The sequence below is a fragment of the Ictalurus punctatus genome, chromosome 8 (assembly GCF_001660625.3).
Source record: "Ictalurus punctatus breed USDA103 chromosome 8, Coco_2.0, whole genome shotgun sequence".
In the NCBI taxonomy this organism is placed as follows: domain Eukaryota; kingdom Metazoa; phylum Chordata; class Actinopteri; order Siluriformes; family Ictaluridae; genus Ictalurus; species Ictalurus punctatus.
The window spans coordinates 16,601,410-16,625,144 of record NC_030423.2 but is presented as its reverse complement, the minus strand read 5'-3'; the positions used below and the strand labels follow the sequence as shown (position 1 = coordinate 16,625,144).

At 38.8% G+C, this 23,735-nt stretch overlaps 1 protein-coding gene across 5 annotated transcripts in view; it reads left to right on the top strand.

Annotated features, from left to right (window-relative positions):
• Positions 1–21,784, top strand: part of map1ab (microtubule-associated protein 1Ab) — a 42,354-nt gene extending 20,570 nt beyond the window's left edge. For 4 of the 5 annotated variants that reach the window (XM_017473983.3, XM_053682292.1, XM_053682293.1 and 1 more), the window contains 5 exons: positions 5,310–5,392; positions 5,616–5,753; positions 6,900–17,361; positions 17,443–17,672; positions 17,837–21,784. In XM_017473983.3, the coding sequence (XP_017329472.2) occupies positions 5,310–5,392; positions 5,616–5,753; positions 6,900–17,361; positions 17,443–17,672; positions 17,837–17,992 (11,069 nt within the window). In that variant the 3' untranslated portion in view covers positions 17,993–21,784. Of the gene's footprint in view, positions 1–1,079; positions 3,440–5,309; positions 5,393–5,615; positions 5,754–6,899; positions 17,362–17,442; positions 17,673–17,836 lie in introns of all 5 variants that reach the window. The other variant, XM_053682290.1, reaches the window with a different exon arrangement.
• Positions 21,785–23,735: the final 1,951 nt, after the last annotated feature.

Below are 23,735 nucleotides of genomic sequence, written 5' to 3'. Positions count from 1 at the left end.
CTTTCTGCACAATTAATCCTTAATGAAGATACCACATAGCTTTGTTTCATTCCTATATTTATTACTGATATGATAAATGGACTGCATAATGCATAGCTGCGTTGTTCTTTTTAAGATAGAGAATGCCTTATTTCTTGGCTCTGGCTTGCTAAAGTGTAATTAATAAATAAATAAATAAATAAATAAATACATAAATAAGTAAATAAGTAAATAAATAAATAAATAAATTAAATTGTCTGTAAAGGAACACAGCACATTAGCACATGTTTAAAAGTTTTTGTTGTGCTAGTCCTACTGGGTTTACTGTACATACAAATCACAAAAAATGTGTCACTTTCTTCAACCTGTGCATATCAATACAGTCCAACTGTTAAGATAATAGAGTTCATGAAAAATGCAATGCATACAAAGCAGTCCAAAGAAGAGTTATTTCTTTTACATCTTGTCTGGGGCTTCTGTGTATTGGAATATGATTAAGCTGAAAATGATAAATGTACAAGTATTACTATGTATTAGGTTATGAAATGTCTGACGTACAGTATGCTATGTATTTTTTTAATTCATATGGAGTATACACATATGTATTTTCTTGTTTAAGAATAATAAGTAATCGGCGGAACGTTTTCCCATGTTAGTTTTGGATGAGGCGGTGCAATAAAGTAGCCAAATGTAGTGACTCCTGATTTGGACTTCAAGATGTTATAAAAGAGTTATTGTTTAATATAAGCTTCTGGTGCTACTTTTTAAATCCACACTTAAGCTTTCTGAACTCTCCCTCTAACACTCCAGCAGACTACCTCCAACTTTTTTTTCCTATTAGGTTAAAAAAAGAATGAGAATAATGAAAAAAATGTGAGGAAATTTGGTTGGGTTAGGGCTTATGAGCTCATCTTTATCTTTGGTTGAGTCTGGAGTTTTTGTCCAGGAAACAATGGTAGTGTACCAATGACGTTCTCTTTTGTCTGCTTTGTCGCCATTTTGGACATTTTTGTCTTTATTTGTGCATTCCATTTTGTTCATGTCTTTCCCATTCACCTTGTTGATATCCATACTTTCCATTCCTTTTTCCTGTCTTCTAGGTGTCTGCTGGCAAATGCATTCATGGTACTAGGTTTAGCGAAACAGTGGAGAAGGCATTTGATTTATTTCGGTTTACTGGGAGAATTACTGTATTCTTCTTATATGACATATATATGTGGAGAGTATGGTTTTAATGTCAGTGCCTGAAGGCATGGCTATATCTTCGGCCAGGTGGTAGTCCTAGTTTCAGTGACACAGCTGAAATGAACTTATAGGCTTTAATTGTATTAATGGCAGAATCTATCCGTGCTGCCAAGTCGCAGGACTAGGATTACATTAAGAAACTAGGACATTTGTTGCTTGTGAATGTACAGTACAAAGGAAGGTTAAATCTAGATGCCATGAAAATCTTGGATAGCTTAATAAAACCAGTAAATATTAGTGGAATGTTGAGGTGAAAGAAGACGTATGCTTTGTTGCACTGTCAGGTACTAGCTAATGATATGACTAATTAAAAATTGTAGTTAATTAAACTCTGGTGGAGATTTTTTAATTTATAATTTATTGCCACATCTGTCTCCTTTATACTACCCTGGATCCAGATTGACTAGCAGACTTGTGAAAATGAGATTACAATAAACCCCTTCCTCAAGAGATAAACATTATGTGCTCAGTCTTGTAACAATATCCAGAAGGCCTTGGCCTGGTATATGGTCTTTGTAGGCATTTAAAGGGGCAGTAAATTCCACAGTACCGTCAGGAATCATCCTCAGACTGACCTTGTCATCAAAGAAATAAAAGAAGCCTCTGCAGGGAAACAGCTGAAATATATGCAATGCTTTGGGCTACATACACCACAGCAAGGTCTAATGTAGAAAGAAAATCACATATGACATTATGCCATCAGTGCTATGAGAAGCCATTTTATCATCACATCACGTCAGATAAGGTGATTTTATTCCCAACGTCCATAGGCCTCTTCCTCTGGGGTGCTTATATCTGGAGCAAACTATCTGGAGCAGTGCAGTGGCTTGGTCTGTGTTCTGCCACTGTCCTGTTTGAGCTTATTTTAACATAGTGCTCCCATTTTGAGTGTTCATGAGTGGATATTTATATCAAACAGGTCAATTGAGGTAGGACTGTAGCGCAATTATTTGATGTGCCAGAGAAATGGCTATTTTGTTGAAGCACTGAGAAGCATGTTCATTTGATGTAGTGGCACTGATAAGTTATAGAATAATCATATTAGTCCAGTATTTCCCACAAGTATAAAGTACATCTCAGTGTAGGAAAGGGTGTGGTGGCAGGACAGTGTACATATGGTTTGCAAAATACTATGGGGACTAGGAGTGGGCTGTTTTGAGTTAGTGTTTGGCTGAGACCTAGTATTTTTTTTATACTATTCAAAGTTACTGGCTCTAACTGTATACCTTACATGACCATCAGTATACTGGAATTTAAACCCGGGTGATAGATAGATTCTACAGATTCCAAACTAACACATGACTTTTATATTGACTGCTACAAATGAAAGAGTAATTTCTAAAGAAGGAACTCAAAAAGTTAATACTTCCGTTAACTGGAGCAATATAATCATAACTATTAGCCTAAAAACCTTACTGATATTCTCAAAGAAGAAGAAAAAATCATTGCCACATCTATAATTAAGTTAAACAATTTATTTAGTAAGTGGCTTTGATTTTTAAAACTGCTGTGTCACTGAAAGCTACCAAAAAATCTGAAAATGAAGGCCACTCTGGGCGGAGATCAGCTGAGAAACCCTCTGCAGTCATTCTGCAGTACTCTTGTTAAGATACAGTTTCATCTTGAAACAGAATATTTAAAAGTACAAGAGATTTAGCTTGGTACAGATTGATAAAGGAAAACGCATGATATTGAAGTTTTGGTATTTGCCACTTACTGTCTGATTTCACCCTATTACAGAAATGTATTTATACTTAACACTCTAAGTATTAAGGAGGGTGCAAAACACTAGTGTGTGGCATCCACCTGGATGATGCAAGGGCAGCTATAATGCACCAGAACGCCACACACCAGCTATTACTGGAGAGGAGAGAGTGATGTAGCCAATTTAGAGATAGGGATTATTAGGGGGCCATGATAGAGAAGGGCCAATGGGAGAATTTCACCAGGACACCTGGGTATACCCCTACTCTTTTACAATAAGTGTCCTGGGTTTTTCCTCACAGAGAATCGGGACCTTGGTTTAAAGTCTCATCCGAAAGAAAGTGCTGTTTTTATAGTATAGGGTCACTGTCATTATACTGGAGAATTAGGCCCCACACAGATCACAGGATGAGCACCCCCTACTGGCCTCGCTAATACCACTTTTCCCCAAGAGGTGTCCCATCCAGGTATTGGCCAGGCTCAACCATGCTTAGCTTCAGTGGGAAACCAGGTGAGAACTCCAGGGAGATATGGCTCTGGCGATATAATGTATACTGAATTTCTGGAGAATATGCTGACTGACTTAATCTTTCAATGCTGCTGCTGCCGCCATTGGCACTTGAATACGATGGACCAAACAAGTCTTTTCCTAAATCTTTCTATCACAGCAATAAGTTACATGCGTCAAATCAGTGGCTGATGTTAAAGGCAATGATTAAGTTAAAAGTGACATGCACATAATATACAGGGTGCCCCAAATCTCCATACATAGGGGACTATGTTTGCCAGCACCACAAAATACAACATAAAACAAAGGCAACCTGAGTAAACACCCAAAGCAGTTTTTATTTATTTTATTTTTTTTATGGAAGCATTAAAAAAATGTTATCCAACACCTATCACCAATGTGAAAAATTGCCCCCTTAAAATCTGTTGGTGCCACCTTTAGCAGCAATAACTGCAACCAAATGCTTCAGATAACTGGAGCTCTTTCACTTACTTCTAGTACTAGGATTTACTCCTGTACTTGTCTTGCTGCATATTCCAGTTGCGCTTGAGTTTCTTACGGACTGAAGACTGGACACTCTCCTTTAGGATTTTCTGGTATAGAGCAGAATTAATGTTTCCCTCAATTATTGCAAGTTGCCCAGGCACTGAAGAAGCAAAGCATCCCCACAACATCACACTTCCACCACCATGCTTGACCATATGTACGGTGTTCTTTTTGTGGAATTCTGTGTTTGGTTTACGCCAGATGTAACAGGAAGACAGGGTTCCTGTTACATCTGGCGTAAACCAAACAAGGGTGATGCAAGGGAGGCCTGTAGGTCCTTTGATGTAGTCCTTGGCTGTTTTGTGACTTCCTGGATGAGTAGTTGCTGTGCTCTTGGAGGATTTGTGGAAGGTCGGTCACTTCTGGGAAGGTTCACTACTGTGCCGAGTTTTTTCCATTTGTAGATAATGGCTCTCATTGTGGTTCTTTGGAGTCCCAGAGACTTTGAAATAGCTTTGTAACCCTTCCCAGACTGATGTATTTCAATCACCTTCTTCCTCATCGTTTCTGGAATTTCTTACAACTTTGGGTTACTGGATAAGACATTTTAACCAGCTTCATATTGTTGAAAAATTGATTTGATTGAACAGGGTTTGCGGTAATCAGGCCTGGTTGCATCTAGTCTAGCTGAACCCCATTATGAATGCAATTTCATAGATTTGTGGAATTAGTAACTATGGGGGCAAATACATTTTCACACAGGCCCAGTTGGTATTGGATAGCTTTTTTTGCTTCAGTAAATAACATCATTTAAAAACTGTATTTTGTGTTTACTCAGATTGCTTTTGTTTTATCTTCAATTTTGTTTTCATTTTTGAAACTATTTAGTATATACAAAAAAACAGAAGAAATCAGGATGGGGACAAATACTTTTTCACAGCACTGTATACTAAGCGTGAAAACTTTTGGAAGACATTTAGCTAAAAAATGTATGGAGACTTTTGGGACAGTCTGTATTATTGGTTAAACTTGGATGAATGGTTTGTTTAGGGAAATGCAACATCTAACTTTATTTGAATGTTTTTTCATGTTTAAGCTGTGTCCTTTCACTTAGTGCTATTTTTCAAAATGTAGCAGAATATAGGTATTACAGAGTACATGCATTATTTTGTTTGAAAAGACATGTTACATGTAAAGAAAATTAATGTGACACATAATTTTTTTGTTTAAAGCAAAGTTGTGTAAGTCCTATGGCTTTACAGGAGTACAATACACATTCTCTGTAAGAAAATCTATGACTGAATGGAGTTTCCAAAAATGTGAAATTTTACTTTGATGTTACTCGATTATATATCAGCATCTTAAAACATTTGAATGTTTCTTACAGGGCAAAGGACTCTACACCACAGAAGTGATGTACTTGAAACAGTTGTCTTAGTCAATCCATCAGAGGATACGGTTCTTTCAGAGGTAGTTTTTTTTTTTTTTTTTTTTACTACTGGTAGAAAACACATGGTAGACTCAGTTTTATGGAAACTGTCTACATGCAGTTCAGATCTAACTCAAACTTGCTGAAATATATATTTTTTTATATAATTACACAAGATAAGCGTACATAACTTGCTAGTACACAAAGTCAGAGCAGTTCTTGTCTGTATTTTAAATACCCTTTGTGCTTCTGTCTTTGTCCTAGATCCGGTCTCTTGTGTCTGACCAAGCTGTGCACAAACTACTGGTCCTGAGTGGACAGAACTCAGACCAAGGTGACCTGGTTCTTCAAACTGGGGTGTTTACTCATCAAGCCGTCTCATGTGTTTTGGCTGATCCTGGGGTAAGTCAGAGATATTTTAACATTAAATCCTCAATTTATATCTAATTCAGCAATCAACTTAAATGTAGTTTATATCAGAAATAAACAGAGTTCCAGTTTATTAGGTACTCATATTTCACCTCAGATATACCAATAAAATAGGTGCGCTGACTGTTGCCCATCTGTTGTGCACAATTTGTCAGCTCTATGTTCACTACTGGAAAGGACCACCATCTAACCAAATATATTGGGTGGATCACTCTCGGTGCTTTCATGATAGTGACATGTGAGTGGTTATGCTGGTACAAGTGTATTAGGCATAGTAGTTTTATTGGAATTTTGAAATGCTGCCTACCTTTACTGGTCAACAACTACCTTGTTGGTGTACTCTGTAGCTGTACAGTTGGAGTGTAGTGTATCTTTTCTGTATACAATTTTGCTAATCCTTTAGTTCTTAATCAGTGGTAAGTTTCTGAATGTAGGACTGGTGTTGACTGGATATTTTTAATTCTCAACCCAGAGGTGATATTGAGGTGTCCAAAAGACACCAGCATCACTGTTTCATCGGATACACTCGTAGCACTTATCATTCTTACCACAGCACATACTACCCACTACCGTCTCACTGTCACTGCTGTGCGGAGAATGGTCCACGTCCACCATTAACTGTGATGGTCCTGGCTGCTTTCATATGATGGTCCCTCTCAACTGATAGATGGGGTAGAGAATAGTTGAAAAATTTTGTATTGCAGTAGATGGCTGCACCTAAATAGTAAGTGTACTTGATAAAATGGCCAGTGTGCTTAGATATAAGATAGCTATACCAAATAAACTGGCAATAAATGGTAAATGCCCATTTGTAACTATTCCTTTCAAAACCTTGCCACATTGCATTAAGCCAATGAGGTGCGGGATTAATGGAAGAAAAACACTTATAATTTGCAATATCTATGTAAATGCCAGAAGCACACCCACCAGCAGTGAGCAGGAATAGGCAATGAATGGCAACAAATGGGCCTGTAAACATCTATTGTCAGTGTACATTGCTGTATTAACTGATATGACTGATACAAAAGATTATAGAACTGTTGGAAAATCATTGCACTGAAATTTTGTATTGGTCTAATGGTGAGTATTCATCCTGACTCTCTCTTTGTTACAATGTAGGTTGTTAACCTGCTGGAAAAAGCAGTCCCAGGGCAAAAGGCAACACTCACTGTGTCTTGCCGGGCTGAGGCAGGTTGGACATCATTGGGACAGCATTTGAGGGAGGTTATGGACTTCAAATTGAATCCAGAGCCCATACTCCCCAAAATGGAAGGTGTCACAGAGTTCACAGAATACATTTCTGAGACTGTAGATGTCCCATCCCCATTTGATCTTCTTGAGCCACCCACATCTGGAGGATTCCTTAAGCTATCCAAGCCTTGCTGCTATATCTTCCCTGGTGGTAGAGGGGACTCTGCTCTGTTTGCAGTCAATGGCTTCAATATTTTGATTGATGGTGGCTCAGAGAGAAGATCATGCTTCTGGAAGCTTGTTAGACACTTGGATCGTATTGATTCCATTCTTCTCACCCACATTGGTGCTGACAACCTGCCTGGTATAAATGGACTGCTTCAAAGGAAGATAGCAGAGCAAGAGGAAGAGCAATCACAAGGTTCAACTACCTACAGTGACTGGATGAAGAACCTCATCTCACCAGAGCTTGGAGTTGTGTTCTTCAATGTACCAGAAAAGCTGCGCACATCTGAATCAAACTTAAAAGTCAAGCGTAGTATCGAAGAGGCCTCTCTGACATTGCAGTACCTTGACAAACTTGGAATGACACCTGAACCTCTTTTCCGAGTAGTTAGTAATACAATTGAACCCATCACTCTTTTTCACAAGATGGGTGTAGGTAGGTTAGAAATGTTTGTCCTCAATCCTGTGAAAGACAGTAAGGAAATGCAGTTTCTTATGCAGAAGTGGGCTGGCAACAGCAAAGCAAAAACTGGGATTGTTCTTCCCAATGGAAAGGAAGGAGAAATATCTGTGCCGTACTTAACATCTATTACAGCTCTTGTGGTATGGCTTCCTGCCAGTCCAACGGAGAAAATTGTTAGAGTTCTGTTCCCTGGCAATGCTCCCCAGAACAAAATTCTTGAGGGGCTTGAAAAGCTAAAACACCTGGACTTTTTGCGATATCCAGTGGCTACCCAAAAGGACATTGCTTCAGGGCTCTCACCATCTGTTACAAAACAGCCAAAATTAAAGCAAAGGGCTGAGAGCAAAGAAAGTCTTAAGTCATCTCCCAAGACACACACACCTACCAAGATTGTAAAAGAACCTGAAGAAGACACATCTATTCTTGAGACAAAAACTGAAACTGTCAAGGAGATCAAAGCTGAGAAGAAAGAGGAGAAAAAACACACACGACCATTGAAACCAAAAGCTGAGGTAACAGAAAAGAAAAAGTTATTAAAGGAGAAATCGATTAAAAAATACACCAAAGAAAGAGCAACTAAAATGGATGAGAAAAAGGACAAAGAAAAGAAAGAGATCAAGAAAGATAAACATGAACTCAAAAAAGATGACTCTGTGAAAAAAGATGAGAAAAAAATAAAGAGCAAAGATGTTGTAAAACCAGAATTGAGGAAAATAACCAAACCTGATCTAAAACCCTTCACACCAGAAGTCAGAAAGACTCTTCACAAGGCAAAAACTCAAGGGAAACCCAAAACCACTAAGAGCAAGACTACTAAGGTAGAGCCTATTGCAGAGCCAGCTTCCAAGAAAGCTGAGTCTGAAACACAAGAGAATGAAACAGCAGAGGTTAGATCTGTTCCCTCAACTCCAGAAGATCTGACAAAAGATTTTGAGGCGCTCAGAGAAAATGACATGCAGATAGACCAATCTGAGCCAGAGGAAACTGCCCATGCACCATCAAAAATATCAGTAGAAGAAGGACCTGGACCAATCCCTGACACTACCACTGAGAAAGAGGAGGTCTTTGATTCTGCAAGAGAACCCCAGGAACCAAGATCTCAAGATAAGGAAGAAGCACTAGCGCCAACAGAGATCAAAGGGGAACCTGAGAAATCTGCAGATGAGTGCCAGGTACAAGAGGGTGATAAATTTGAAGATGAAGGGACTGCTATAGATGATGAAGAGGAGGAAGAGGAAGAAGTGCTGACAGTTGAGAAGAAGACAGTAGAAGAGGAAGAGGATATGGGAATAGGTGATGAAGAAGATGAAGCAATGGTAAAGGATACTAAAGATATGGAGGGAGTTGACAGAAAACATGAAGTTGAGGAAATGGAAAAACACAAAAGCAGGGAAGAACTTACAGGCATAACAAAGACAGAAATTGAGGAAGAGCAAACCGAAGATGAATATGTAATTGAAAAAGCTGAGCTGGAGGAGGCAGAAGATTTGGATGCCATTGCAGATGAAGAAATCAAAGATGTAACTTATGAAAAAGTTACAAAGGAATGGGAGTACAAGACAGGGGAGGATACTCAGGCAGCTAAAGAGGAAGAGGTTGCATCTACAGTTCAAGGAGCCGCTGCAGCAGAGTGTTTATCCTATATTCAGGATGAGACCATACCTGGTTACTCAGAAACTGAGCAGACAATCTCAGATGAAGAGATTCACGAGGAAGTAGAGGATAGAATACACCACCTTCAATATGAAGTCAGCACATATGATGTCTCAGTACCAGATCAACCAGGCTCATTTGATGCAATCCATGGTATGAAAGAGATGCAAGCAATGGGTGATGAAACAGCAAAACCATTTATGGGTATCCAAGAACCTGCTATTTCTCTGTACACCAGCATAATTGCTGCTCCACTGGCAGAGGAGGAACATGTTTCTTCAGCAACATCCATCACTGAGTATGAAAAAGTATCCTCTTTTCCGACCTCTGTTACTGAGGATCAGTCAGTGGCATCTGTCACAGCACCTCAGACTGAAGACACTGGAAAGAGCTCACTAGATTTGGACACAGTAAACATTGTACATCCCATAACACAAACAGAAGCTACTCAAGGAAAGGACTACTTACACTCTGCTGGAACCATCTCTCCAACATCCTCCCTGGAGGAGGACAAATGCTTCAAATCACCTCCTTCAGAGGAATTTCCACCTCTTCCCCTGGAAGTCGAGGCCACTGCTCACCATGATGAAGATGAGGAGGATGAGTATGAAGATCAAACACCAAACATTGACATCTCACTTGGAAAACTACAGGAAGGATATGCTGTATCCCAGAAACTGCATGAGAAAACCAAAGAAAGTGAGAAGCCCAAGAGCCCTGAGCCTGCTTCTTTGGAGTCCACACTGGACAAAAAATCACTGTCCTCTCCTGAGCTGGAGGAAAGAACGCTCTCACCAATTAGAGAAGATGTAATTTCTAAACCAGTAATTTCAGATTTGCCTGTTTTTCCAGAGACTGAAGATCGATGCTTCAGTCCAGATGACAGCACTGTGAAAATGGCCTCTCCTACTCAGTCTGGACCACCTAGTGCCACCCACTCCCCTCTTCGCCTATCACCAGTGGAAGATAAAGCCAAAATGTTCCCTGAACAGTTGCAGCAAGAACAGGAGAATCTAGCCTTCCCCTCAGAGATTGAAATTGATGAAAGTGAAAAACAAAAAATACAAACTGACAAGGCAGAAGAATACAAATCAGACACCATTGCAAAAACGGATAAAAAAGAATTACAGAGTCAGGAACAGAAGGAACAGTCTTTGGTGAAAGAGGAAGAAATATCTCAAGACGCAAAGTTGTCCACTACTGCAACAGCTCCACTGACAGCAAAGGAGGAGTTTTCATTGAAAATGGTAGATTTAGCAGCAGATCAAGACATAATAAAAGGAGGAGCAAAGACAAGTGGAGATAATGAGGATAAATATCAAGACATTTTCCAAGCCAAAACCGTGGAAGAAGGAAAAAGTGGGTCTCTTCATGATCCTGATCACACTGATGAAACACTTGGGGTTAAAGATGAGAAAAGAGAAAAAGAAAAGGAGCTTTATGAAGATGAGAAAGAAAAGGAGGAGAAACAAGAAGATCACAAGCAAATATCTCACCCAGAGATGGATAAAAAAGCAGATGTATCACTATTAGAATCTAAAGAAAAGCAGACAGAAATAGTACAGCAGCAATGTGTAATATCAGAATCAGAGAAAATAGCTTTGCTTCCTAAAGAGAATGAGGTGTCTCAAAAAGTGTGTGATAAGACAGAAAGTGACACTAAGCAGGATCAAGAATCTAAAGATAAACATGATGAAGAAATTCAGCCTCAAGTTATAGAGTCAACACCAGAAAAGGTTCACCTGGCTCATGAAACCAAAGAGACAGATGTGGTCAATGAACAAGCTCAAGACATACAAGTATTACCACACACACAAGTTGAAACATTGGATGAAGCTTCGATAAAAGATAGAAAGAAGGAGCAACCTGATGATGTATTGACAGAATCAGAAAACATTGATAAATTAGATGAGATAAAGGACAAAAAAGTAGAAGTTACTGAAACTGTAATACTGCAGTCCACTTTACAAGATGTTGATGCATGTCATATAATTAAACAAGAGTCTAAAGAAATGGAGAAAGAAGTCATTAAACCTCAAACACAACAAGTAACTTTGGAAACAACAGACATAACCTCTAAATGTGTGGATGAGAGTCATTCCCAGACATCATTGCTAGATGACAAAACAAAACTGGAAGAAGAATGCAAAGAAGACACAAAAGAAGACATGTACTCTGAAATACAGCACCCAGACACATTTGGACATGTTTCCCCAATAACAGATATTGTTGTGGAAACTGAGTCAATTAAAGAAGTAAAAGATACAGTTGTAGTATCAAAACAAGTTCAAGAATCTAAGCAAGACCAAGCAGAACAAATACACACTATGGAGGAGACACATCTATCATACAGAAGTGAGGAGGACACTACAAAGAAGCCTGTGGATGAAAAAATGGATGAATCATTAAAATCTGACCTTGAATCTATAGATAAACATATAACAGAAAGCCAGCCTGAAGCCTTCCAGGTACCCTCAGAGGAAAAACATTTAGTAGTGAAAGAGGTTCAACTAACTAAACACAAGGAGGAAATTGGCCCTCAGGTTAAGTCAGACATAACCTGCAAACATGAAGAAGAATCCATAGAGAAACATGAATCCCAATCTATAGCAGATCTTAGTTCAGAAAAGACAGAAATACTTTCCAAAGCAGACAAATCAGATCAGTCTAAAGATGAAAAACTAAGCCCATCTGAAAGATCTACAGATAAATTAGAGATCAGGGAAGACATTATGCCAACAGTATCAGTCCCAGTAAATGTTTCTTCAAAAGCTGATCATGAACCCAAGGATAAAGATATAGAAGATGACCAATCAAATGCATCCGAACCTATTTCTGAGAAAACTGATTCAGCAGACAAAGAAGCTCAGTACTCTAAAGAGAAACAAGAGATTCAAAGGGAAGAACTTCACATACCCACCTTCCCTTCAGAAAGAACAGGTGTAACTGACAAAGTCCAAGAAACTAAAGAGATACACACAGAAGACAGCAAAACGCAAGATCTTGACTCATCTTCTCAAATGATAGATGACATTTTAAAAGTGGATCAACCTGATATACCTGATGAAACAGTCGCTTCAAAACCTGAATTGGAATCCAAAGAAAGTCCCATCAAATCATTATCTGAGCTGACCCCTTTATCTGGATCAGATAAAATAATGGATTCAAAACTTGATTTACCATATAGAGAACTTCAAAAGGAGGATACCCCCAAACCAGTGATTCCAGCACCATTGGATCAAGAGCCAGAGAAAACAACTCTGGAAGGAACAAAACGAATTTCAGTGTCAAGCTCGGAGACAGAAGATGTGGAAGATCAGACAGAGCTTATAGATAGATCACAACAGCACAGAGATGACCAGCATCTGTCAACCTATGAAACAGAGACCTTCCTGTCAGTATCAGAGAAAACAGACATTGGTGCCAAGTTGAATTTAGACTATAAAGAAAAATGTCTTGAGGACATTAAAACTGGAGCTTTATTTTCAGCAACAGAGAGTAGCATAAAAACATCACTGGGCTCTGAATTTCCAACAAAGTACTCAGATAATGAAGAAAGTACTGAAGACGATGAAGGAGATGCCGTCTGCATGGGGGGTGCAGGTTCAAGACCACTGTCAGTAGAACCACGGGTCTTAGAGGAAAGTAACGAAACTTTCACTGAACAAATTCCATCTACAGCAGGCACTTTAAAAGATGAATTGCCAACTCAGGTAGATGACAAAAATGTACTAAAAGACAGCAAGGAGCCCAAGAGCACATCTATTCCTATAGCTCCTTCAGAACATAGTACTACGGCATCAACACTCGAGCTATCAACTGCTGCGTCCACTCAGGTGAGTGGTGAGGAGTTAAAAAAACCTGAAACACAGCCTTCCTCAACAGACACTGTTAAACCTGAAAAGGAACTGCAGAGGGAGATGGAACGAGAGCGAGAGATGGTCTCTCCAGTGTTAGAAACATCCTTGTCATGTTTTAAAAAAGCAGACAGTTTTGAAAAGACAAAAACAGAAAAAGAGAAAATGGATTACAGTAGCACCTATGAACCAGAAAAATGGAGCTATGACGCTTCTAAATATGAGCCTTATGAAAAACCAGTCTCAAAGGATTTTGAGAAGGACAGAGAAGACAAAGACACATTTTCTAAAACAAACCTCGACATAAATGTAGTTGACAGTAGAAGGGCTAGCCAGACATCTCTGCAGGGAGCTGCATGCCAACTAGATGAACAAAGTGATGAAGAACCAGTATCATTCAGCAAGGTTGACTATGACATGTCTTTCTCAGAGATGAAGACTAGTGGCATTAGTGGACCCAGTACCTGCTCTGAGCAAGATAATAAGGTGAGTTACCAAGAAGAAGAAGTAGCTAGAATGAGAGTAGATGCGTATAAGAGTCCTGACAGCAAAACCACCTCTGTAGCTGGATCAAGTTCTTTTTCTTCCAGTGAAGTCCAAGACAAATCAGAGAAATTAGAAAGAGAAGAGAAAGAGAAAGAAAAGGAACCTGCCAAAGAGGACACATGTTCTCTCAGGAGAGAAGAAGAAAAAGACACTTACACTGAATTGTCCTCAAAATTACCTTGCCCCTCTGCCTCCAGTCTGCCACAACCTGAAAAGTTAGACACTGCCAAAGAGAAAGAGAAGGACGTAAAGATAGAAGAGACAATGGCTACATCACATAAACAGATCTGTGATAATACTATGACAACTGTTCAAGCTGAGACTCTTGTAGATGTTAAGACTTCCAAACATGGACTGGTTTCACAAGATCAGATAAGCTTAGAGACCACAACGTTACAGTCAATCTCATATCAGACTGAGAATATACCAGAGAGTCAGACCAGAACAAGGGAAGATAAGATAGGCATTAAGTTAGCAAAGCAAGTAGAAGAAGATTCATCAGACAGTAAAAAAGGCCAAATTTCTTCTTCTAGACATTCATCACCAGAGGAAAATATCCTACCTGGTCAGTCAACTCCTGTAGGTGTAAGTAGCCATGTTTCTGGTTCATCTCCTGAGGAGCGGCATGTGCATGACACTGTCCTTGCATCAGAGTGCACAAGTATTGCAAGTTCTCTGACCAGCAAATCGCAGCTGGAGAGTGGAGAGACCGAAACATACCCAGTCAAAAGTGAACAGATTTTTGCAGATGAAGAAGGTGATTATAACGATGAGGAAGAGGCAGGTGAAGAGGATGAAGCCAGTGATTTGGGTATGGAGAAAGGTGCCAGAGAGATGTCTGAGAAAGAATCCAAAGCTGCATCTGATCCAATGGATTCTAAATCAAGTGACAAAATGCAAGAGCAGCCATGTGTAGAAGAATATTCTTCTAATAAAATCCAGGAAGAGGAGGTTGTATCACTAGCTTTAAAAGAACCTTTGCACACGGAGACAGATGAATCATTTACTAAAGACATTTTTGAAACCTCGCGTGAGGCAGTTACAACAGGTCTTACACATAAGGTGGTAAGCACAGACATTGAGCAGTCAAAGGAAAAAGACAGCAGTTTAGCACATCCTGATCTAAGCAAGACTAGTGAGCATAAGCATGAATGTGAGCTAGAGACGTCCTCTGATAAAAAACACGAGGGAGCAAGTAGTCAAACTTTCACGTTAGATACAACTCATTCTTTGTCCTCTTCATCGTACAGTTATTCCTCGTCCACCTCTGCCTCATATTCTACAGGTCAGCACGTTGGTGAGGGACTTTTCGAGACTCCTGTTACTATTCCCAGTGCTCATTTGAGAACTGATGCCGATAGTATATCATATGAGTATTCTTCTTTCAAAGAAGAGGAATCTCTTGCAATAGATTCATCCTATTTAAGCTCTGGGGTACAGTCAAGAGATGAAGCCATGGAAGTTTCTGAAAAGCTCACATCTGCAACAGCTGACTCTGTATCCAGTCTTGCAAGGTTTTCTCCACTCAGTCCACTGGAGGAGACCAAATCATTCTTTCAAGACCAGGTATCATCAGCAGAGGAAAAGTCAGAGGAAGAATTAGCAAGTATTAAATCAGACAAAGATCAGCCATCTGACCAAAAAGACGTGTTAGCGACTGATCCACAGTGCTCAAAAGCCCCAGATTCTGCCACAACTGCATCACAGCAGCTTGACGTAGCTTCTGCTTCACTGGCTATATTTGATATTGCTCCACTAAAGAAAGCTGACACATCAGAAAAACACTCCCATGAAGAATCCTCTGACACTGAACAAGAAGAAGGGACTTTACCTTGTAGAATTGAATGTGACCAAGGTGCACCCCATGATCAGAAAGGGAGCACTTTTTTGCCCAGACAGCATGATGATATCACCTCAACCATGCACTCCGTTCAGTCTAATTTGGAGATACAGTCACCACATTTCTCAGCAGAACAGTCTTCCAATGGACCAACAGAAGTTTGTATAGACTCCCATGTAGTTTCAAGTAAAGCAGGTGAAGTTGGAACCACATGCCTAGCAGATCCAAAACGGGCAGAGGTGGAAAAAGAGAAAGAAGAGAAGGAATCTCATGTAAAGGATCATGAAGTTTCTTCTCCTCCAAAAGAGTCAGAAGATCAAGCAGACCAGCAGAAGGAGAAAAAAGAAGAGATGAAGGTTGAGGAGACAATACCAGGAAAAGAGAAGGAGGGTGAGAAGAAAGAGAGAAACGAGGAAGAGCAGAGTAAGAAGGATGATAAAATTGAATATGAAAAGTTTTACATGAAAGAGGAGAAGCAAGAAATACAAGTTAAAGAAAAATCTGGAGAAAAGAAAGAGAGTAAAGAAATGGGTGATTTCATGAAAGAAGTGAAAGACGAGTGCAGAGAGAAGGAACAGATGGAAAAGGTCAAAGAAGAATCTGAGTGCAAGACCGAGGAGAGAAAGCAACCAGTGATGGTAGATTTGCCAGAAAAAGATACCAAGAAAACAGATGGAGATGAGCCAATTCAAAAAAGCACCTCTGACTCTGAGATGACTCAGAAGGCTACTACATGTTCGACAGCTATACCTGACAGTACATTGGATGTGTCTAAACATCTGCAAGAGGAGAAAGAAATGAAAGAACAGCTGGAATATGACCTAAAAGGCCAGAAAGATCTAACTGTATCTCATTCATGTGAACAGACCTCTAAACCTTCTAGCAAATCAGAGGAAGATTTTACTAGACCTTCTGAACTCAGAATGGATGCCAGCTCCTCTCAGTCACCTTCACTATACAAACATCACAAAGGAGAACTTTCGCCATCATTCATTAATCCAAGCCCACACCATTTATCTAGTGAGGAGGAAGAGGAGGATGTCAGAAGTGATTGCTCAAAGGATGATGATTTTGACGATGAACGTGAACAACATTCTGTTAAAAGGAGATCTCACAAAGAACAACGCCATCATTCTCATAGCCACCATGGAGACAATAAGGAAGGAATCCATGCTCCTGCTAGTGGCATGGCAAGTGGACATGGAGTATCACTTGCAGGAGAAGAAACTCCTCCAACCTCTCTGAGTGAGTCTCTTCCTTCTCAGTCTGACTCGGATGTACCACCTGAGACAGAGGAGTGTCCATCTATCACAGCTGAGGGAAACCTTGACTCTGATGAGGATGCAGAGCATTTACCAGTGGACAAGATGTCAGCTACTAGTGGAAGTGGAATTGGTTTCCACTCATCGTCTCCAAGGACCCATGATCCTCCACCTGCCCCAATGAAAGACCCTGTCCCTCAGCCTCCCAAACCTGATGTGTGCATGGTAGACCCAGAAGCTGTTTTAAATGGGCAAAGTCACACAGAGAGACCTTTGAAGAAAGATCTTAAAACCAACAAAGGATTGAGAAAAACTCTAGGGAAGCAAAAATCTGCATCTCCAGCACGTAAAGGTGATGGAAGGAGCAGAAGGTCCACGACACCTGTGAAACAGACATCCAAGGACTCCTCACCTCATGCCCCTTCTATTAAAAGATTAGATTCTGAGAAGACCCTCCGTGTTTCTCGCATACCTGAGACACAGGGTTCTAAGGGAGACAACTATCCAGGAAAAGGACTTGTCAATGGTGTAAAGAGCAATACAGGTATGCAGAAAGTCATTTAAAATAAGTTAGTGAGTTAGTGCTAGATATGAAATTGTAAGTTTTTTATGATTGGCCCTTTAGGTTCAAACCAGAAGTCCACCTCTGGAGCTTCCCCTGGACCACCTTTCTATGTTGACCTTGCCTACATTCCAAATCACTGCAGTGCTAAAAATGTAGACCAAGAATTTTTCAAACGGGTGCGTGCTGCTTACTATGTAGTGAGTGGAAATGACCCAGGCAGTGGAGAACCAAGTCGTGGAGTACTGGATGCGCTGCTTGAAGGCAAAGCACAGTGGGGAACCAATCTGCAGGTACACAACCAATATGAAATTTTGTCATATTTCTTCATCACTGTTAAAACTAGAGAATGCAGCTAGATAAAGCTGTAAAAGTTATCATTTTAAACTGAACTACTGAACTCATTTATAAAGTAAATATTTTTGATTTACCAATAACTTAATTGCCCTCTCAATAGGTCACACTGATCCCTACCCATGACACAGAAGTGACTCGTGACTGGTACCAGCAGACTCACAAGAAGCAACAGGATCTGAATATAATGGTCTTGGCCAGCAGTAGTACGGTTGTTATGCAAGATGAGTCTTTCCCTGCCTGCAAAATAGAATTTTAGGCATGCTTTACATTTAGGGAAACATCATTTTGCATTATTAATTAAGACTAATTAAGAGTGTATTCCTTACCACCCACAGCATTGCATCCCACTGACTGCCATTTATATCTTATCCTGCAACAGCAGCAGATCCTTGTGCTCCAAGGTCTTACCAATAATCTTTGGTTTAGAATCCTGACTTATGTTATGTGCTATTTCATTGGGCTTGCAAGACCTACGCAAAGACTGTGAGGTTAATTTAATAGAGGTTGTGGCAAAAGTCTTCAGTTTGTTGTATATTTAGTTTATTCCCATATTCCTAATTGTAATATTTTAGAGACATGCTTACATTCAGATGCCCTAAATATGAATTTGAAGCACAAAATACCCTCTGTATTTTATTAGTATATAACATCAATCCACAACTAACTTCATTATCCAAGTTAACAGTTATTGTAACATTAATCTGGAACGGAAATAGGATCCTGTAAGGGTAATTTGTCTGCAGAAATCTAATAACCCCCTTTCAGACAACAAAACCAAGAAAAGGTGTGAGTAAAGTACCAAGGGAGTATATGTAGAAGTTTCAATATGAATGACTTAAATCATGCTATTCTGAAAATGCAAATACTCTGCACATACCAGCAAAAACAAGCTAGCAACCAACCAACAAACAAGCAAACAAAAATGTAAAGCATATGAAAGTGCCAAATCTAAATTCTATATTACAGCTAACAGACTCTGTTAAAAGTATTCTGTGAGATGAATCCACAATTTTGTGTTGCTCTTAATTTGTGACCAGGGGGTTGTAGATGTATTATATTCGTGCCTTTATGGATATGGCACTGTAGATGACCAGCAGCTTTGCGGGATTTGTCTGACTTGTTTGTACCTGTTGTGGCTGATGTAAAAAAAAAAAAAGAAAAGAAAAGAAAAAAGAATCAAGAAAATCTGTTAAGAATTGAAATCAGTTAACAGTGTAAAAGGGTTATACATTGGTTTTAGTTTAATTAGTGCATGATGCCAGAGCAGCTTAGGTTTCTTTTAAGAAGGTGCAGTATTTTAAGGGGTTTGCTTTTATAATTTAATTATTCTTTTTGTATTCCCTGATTTTACATAAGAATGACTTGTGATAAGGTCTATGATATATTATTTGCCAATTTTATACCTTTCAAGAGATAAGGTTTTGAGTTCAGGAGTATCTTTGTATGGTTCAGTACAGTGTTCTGATTCTGATCATCCTTTTAAGGCAACAGTTTAACACATTGTTTAAAGCCAGAAACAATAATTAGCTTTAGTTTGAATGGAGGTGACAGTGGTTTATGTAGCAGTACACGTGACTGTGTAAATGTTGGCTGCATAAGAAGTGAGCACTATTTCACCTATACATTGTAGAAATGGATAGCATGGGCCCCTGTTGTGTGCCTTCTGCAATAACCATTTAGAGACAGAATAAGGGTTTACAGAAAAATGCAGAAACACTTTAAATCACATTGAAAATGAACAGCACTTTGGAACATTAGCCAGATTTTGATGAGGAGGGATTAAAAATCCGTAGTAGCCTTATACCAGATGCACAGTGACACATAATGGACTGTCCTATTCTAAAGTGTATTCCAAACAATGCAAAATTATACAAATCACATAATTATTTTACACAGAGAAAAACAGCATTTTTTATGTGGAAAAAAAAAAGCCATTAGAACAAAGGAGTATGGGTAGATAAAATGCATGTAAATATTTACATAAATGACATTGGGGTTATTAGGTTATTTTAATTAAATAGAAATATTTATTAATGAGAAATGAGGCACTTCTAATATTTACTGAAGCTTGAATATAACATAGTTGACTGAATCTAGTACGGTATCCTAAATGTATGATCATGTATAATTGTCTGTCTGTTATACAATAGGTTTAAAGGCCAGTCTGTGTACATACATTCAGTGAATGAGTTGGAAGTCGTGGATTGAGTACAAATAATCTGAAAATCCCTGGCGCAACATAACTAATATAAATTGTTTGAATCAAGTTAATTTTATTTATATTTATTTGACAGCTTCAGTATTACCTTAGTATTTAGTTTACTGTTTTGTTGATGTGATTATCATGTTTAATTTTCTAAAACACAATACAAATGTCTCTGCGTCTATATGTTAATGTATATGTTAAAGTAAGCGCTTTCATGGTCTGTTGATTTTTTAAATTTGTAAAAAAAACAAACAAACAACTAACACAAAACAACAAGCTAGTGTTTTATTCATATTTACTGTTGTGTTTGCAGAACAGACTGAGATTAAGTCAGGGACTGTGTATGAAAGATTTAAGTCCTAATTCCTGTGACAAACAATTTGCTGCAATTTTATTATAAGCTTTTAAATCCCTTTGAACTTTTTATGGTTGTTTTTATGCTGAAACAAAGCCAAGCTTTCACTACAGCACCCCGGGATGTTAAAATGAACAAATAAGTTCATGTCTTAATTGTTTATTTCAGACATGTATGAATCAGTATTATGGAATGCAGTTGACACTGTATTTTGTTTCAAGGTCAGTTAATTTTTTTTATGGAAATTGATTAGGTATTATTATTATTATTATTATTATTATTATTATTATTATCATCATTATTATTTTCAGGCATAGTGTCATTGTGTTCCTGGAAGGTTAATGCTCAGAGTCCAAAGCAATGAAATTACCTCTGGTCCTGTCGACCTCATAAATGACATGAGCCTAAATCACTGAAACTGCTCTCTAATCCCAACATAAATATACAACTATACACCAAGGACAATATGTATTTTTGATAGGTGAACTGTACTAAAAATCCGATTGTGTACTGTATGTTCATAGGTATGGATATATTTTAATATTTGGCCTTAGGAACAAGTACTGTCTGGTCTTGTTGATTATGTGTGACTGCTGTGCACAGAACTCTGTGCAATGTATGCACTAACTTCATATTATTGAATGTATGTGTTGCTTTGATGGATGCTGCTTGAACAAAACAAAGAGCTAGCAAATATGCATATGGTACAGTGAACTCTGAGTGAAATGGTGAAAAGACTGTGATAAGTTTATATGTAAAAACACAACTGTAGACTAATTCAGATTTCAGTAATGATGCATTACTCTCTCCGTACCAGAAGACTGAAAATCACACAAACTACAGTTGCGAGGTTTTCTTCTCCTGAATGACTTGAATTCTACACAACAAAATCTAAAGAGCAGTGCAACCTCTCTGCTTACATACACTTGTATACACCAATGAAAATAACAAATGGCTACAATCTTACTCTTGTCTAGCATTTTAATTTTGGAGCATTATAGCATCAGTGGAATTTTACTTTGCAATAAGCAAGAACAGACTTAAGAAATAAGGTCCCTCTTTTGGTTCAGTTCCACACTCCTGAGTCCATTCTCCAAAATGAATGGCTTTATCTGCCCTTAAATCATGCCAACGCATCAATTTCTGCATGTGATCTTATTAGTTATAATCCTGAATGTACTTCTTTAATAAGTAAAACAAGAACACTATTTTAAAAGGTATATTTGAACAAGCTAATTGTCTTAATAGTACTGAAATATGCATATTATTGGGCTTTGCTTCTGTTTGCCCTAAGATGTTGTTGAGAAGATGCTGTGATAGTTCCTGTTTTTTGCTGCTGTATGTGTCTTAATTCCGTTCCTCTTTAGTGCAGTATAACAAATGAGCGCTTTCAAATCCAAACACAAACTTAGATTTCTGCTTACTGTAAACCGGAACCATTCTAGTCATCATGAATAATAATAATAAAAAAAACTTAAATTCTGTCATCTAAGTGTCATCTTTGTTTTCACGCACAATTGTCAGATCATTTAAGAATGTAGATAATACATGCTGCCTACACACACACACACACACACACACACACACACACACACACACACACACACACACTCTCTCTCTCACACTTGAACTGGCCTTGCTGTGCCAATACTTTCAGAGGGGACTACAGTGCCCGCCACTAATATTGGCACCCTTGGTAAATATGAGCAAAGAAGGCTGTGAAAAATAGTCTCCATTGTTTAACCTTTTGATATTTTTTTTTTCCAGAAAACTCACAAAAATACTCCACTCTCATGGATATCAAACAAAACAGGTTTATCAAAACAAAATCTCTGTTAAATATAGGTGTGCAACAATTATTGGCACCCTTTTAGTCAATACTTTGTCCTACCTCCCTTTGCCAAGAGAACAGCTCTGAGTCTTCGCCTATAATGCCTGATGAGGTTGGAGAATACATGGCAAGGGATCTGAAACCATCCCTCCATACAGCATCTCTCCAGATCCTTCAAATTTTGAGGTCCACGCTGGTGGACTCTCCAGTTCACCCCACAGGTTGTCTATGGGGATTGGGGATAGGAATGGCCATGCCAAGACCTTGATTTTGTGGTCAGTAAACCATTTTTGTGTTGATTCTGATGTATGTTTTGGATCATCGTCCTGCTGGAAGATCCACCCACAGCCCATTTTAAGCTTTCTGGCAGAGGAAGTCAGGTTTTTATTTAATATCTGTTGATATCTGATATCTGAGTCCATGATGCCATGTATCCTAACAAAATATCCAGGTCCTGTAGCAGAAAAACAGCCCCAAAACATTAAAGAGCCACCACCATATTTAACCGTGGGCATGAGGTACTTTTCCATATGGCATATGGCTGTGTGGGCTAAAACCACCTCTGGTGTCGATTGCCAAAAAGCTTTATTTTGGTTTTATCTGACCATAGAACCTGATATCATTTGAAGTTCCAGTGGTGTCTGGCAAACTGAAGACACTGGAGTTTGTTTTTGGATGAGAGTAGAGGCTTTTTTCACAAAGAACTTGTGTTGATGTAGGTGACTTCAGATTATAATTTTGGAGATTTTCTGACCCCAAGACGCAGCTAACTTCTGCAATTCTCCAGCTTTGATCCTTGGAGATTTTTTGGCCATTCAAACCATCCTCTTCACAGTGAGTTGTGGCAATATAGACACATGCCCAATTCCATGTTGATTAATAACATTTCCAGTTGAGTGGAACTTCTTAATTATTGCCCTGATGGTGGAAATTGGCATTTTAAATGCCTTTGCTATAATCTTACAGCCACTATAAAGCTCAACAACCTTTTGCCACACATCATAGCTATATTCTTTGGTCTTACCCATTGTTATGAATGACTAAGGGAATTTGGCCTGTGTGTTACCTCATATTTATACCCCTGTGATTTCTTTGCTCATATTTAACAAGGGTGCCAATAGTAGTGGAGGGCACTGTGTATATATAGTTAGTTAGTTAACAGCTGTTAAATGAGCTGACTGTGAGAGAACGGTCAACTCTAAATAAACTCAAAAGAAACAAGGTAAAACAATCTTTAGTCAACACATAGATATCTAGCTTCTAATTATAAAGACAGTATATAATGCAGTAAATGGCCGAAAGAAAATTTGCCGTTACACTGAAAAGAGAATCTTTTTTTTAATTACTCTTTTTAATTTGGGACACATTGTAGACATCCTGAATGCCTGTGAGGAACACTCAGTGGCAATGACATCACCATTTGGCTTCCTGTTTAAGCCTGGCTGAGACTTGTCCTGAATAAATCCTCTCTTTGTCTCTGTCTGTCTCCTATGTTACACAGCCGCTGGTTCAGCCAAGCTTTCACAGATGTCAATGGGCATCAGGACCCATCACCATAGTAACGCAACACAGCTAAGGACAAAGCATGAGTCATCACAGTGTTCAAT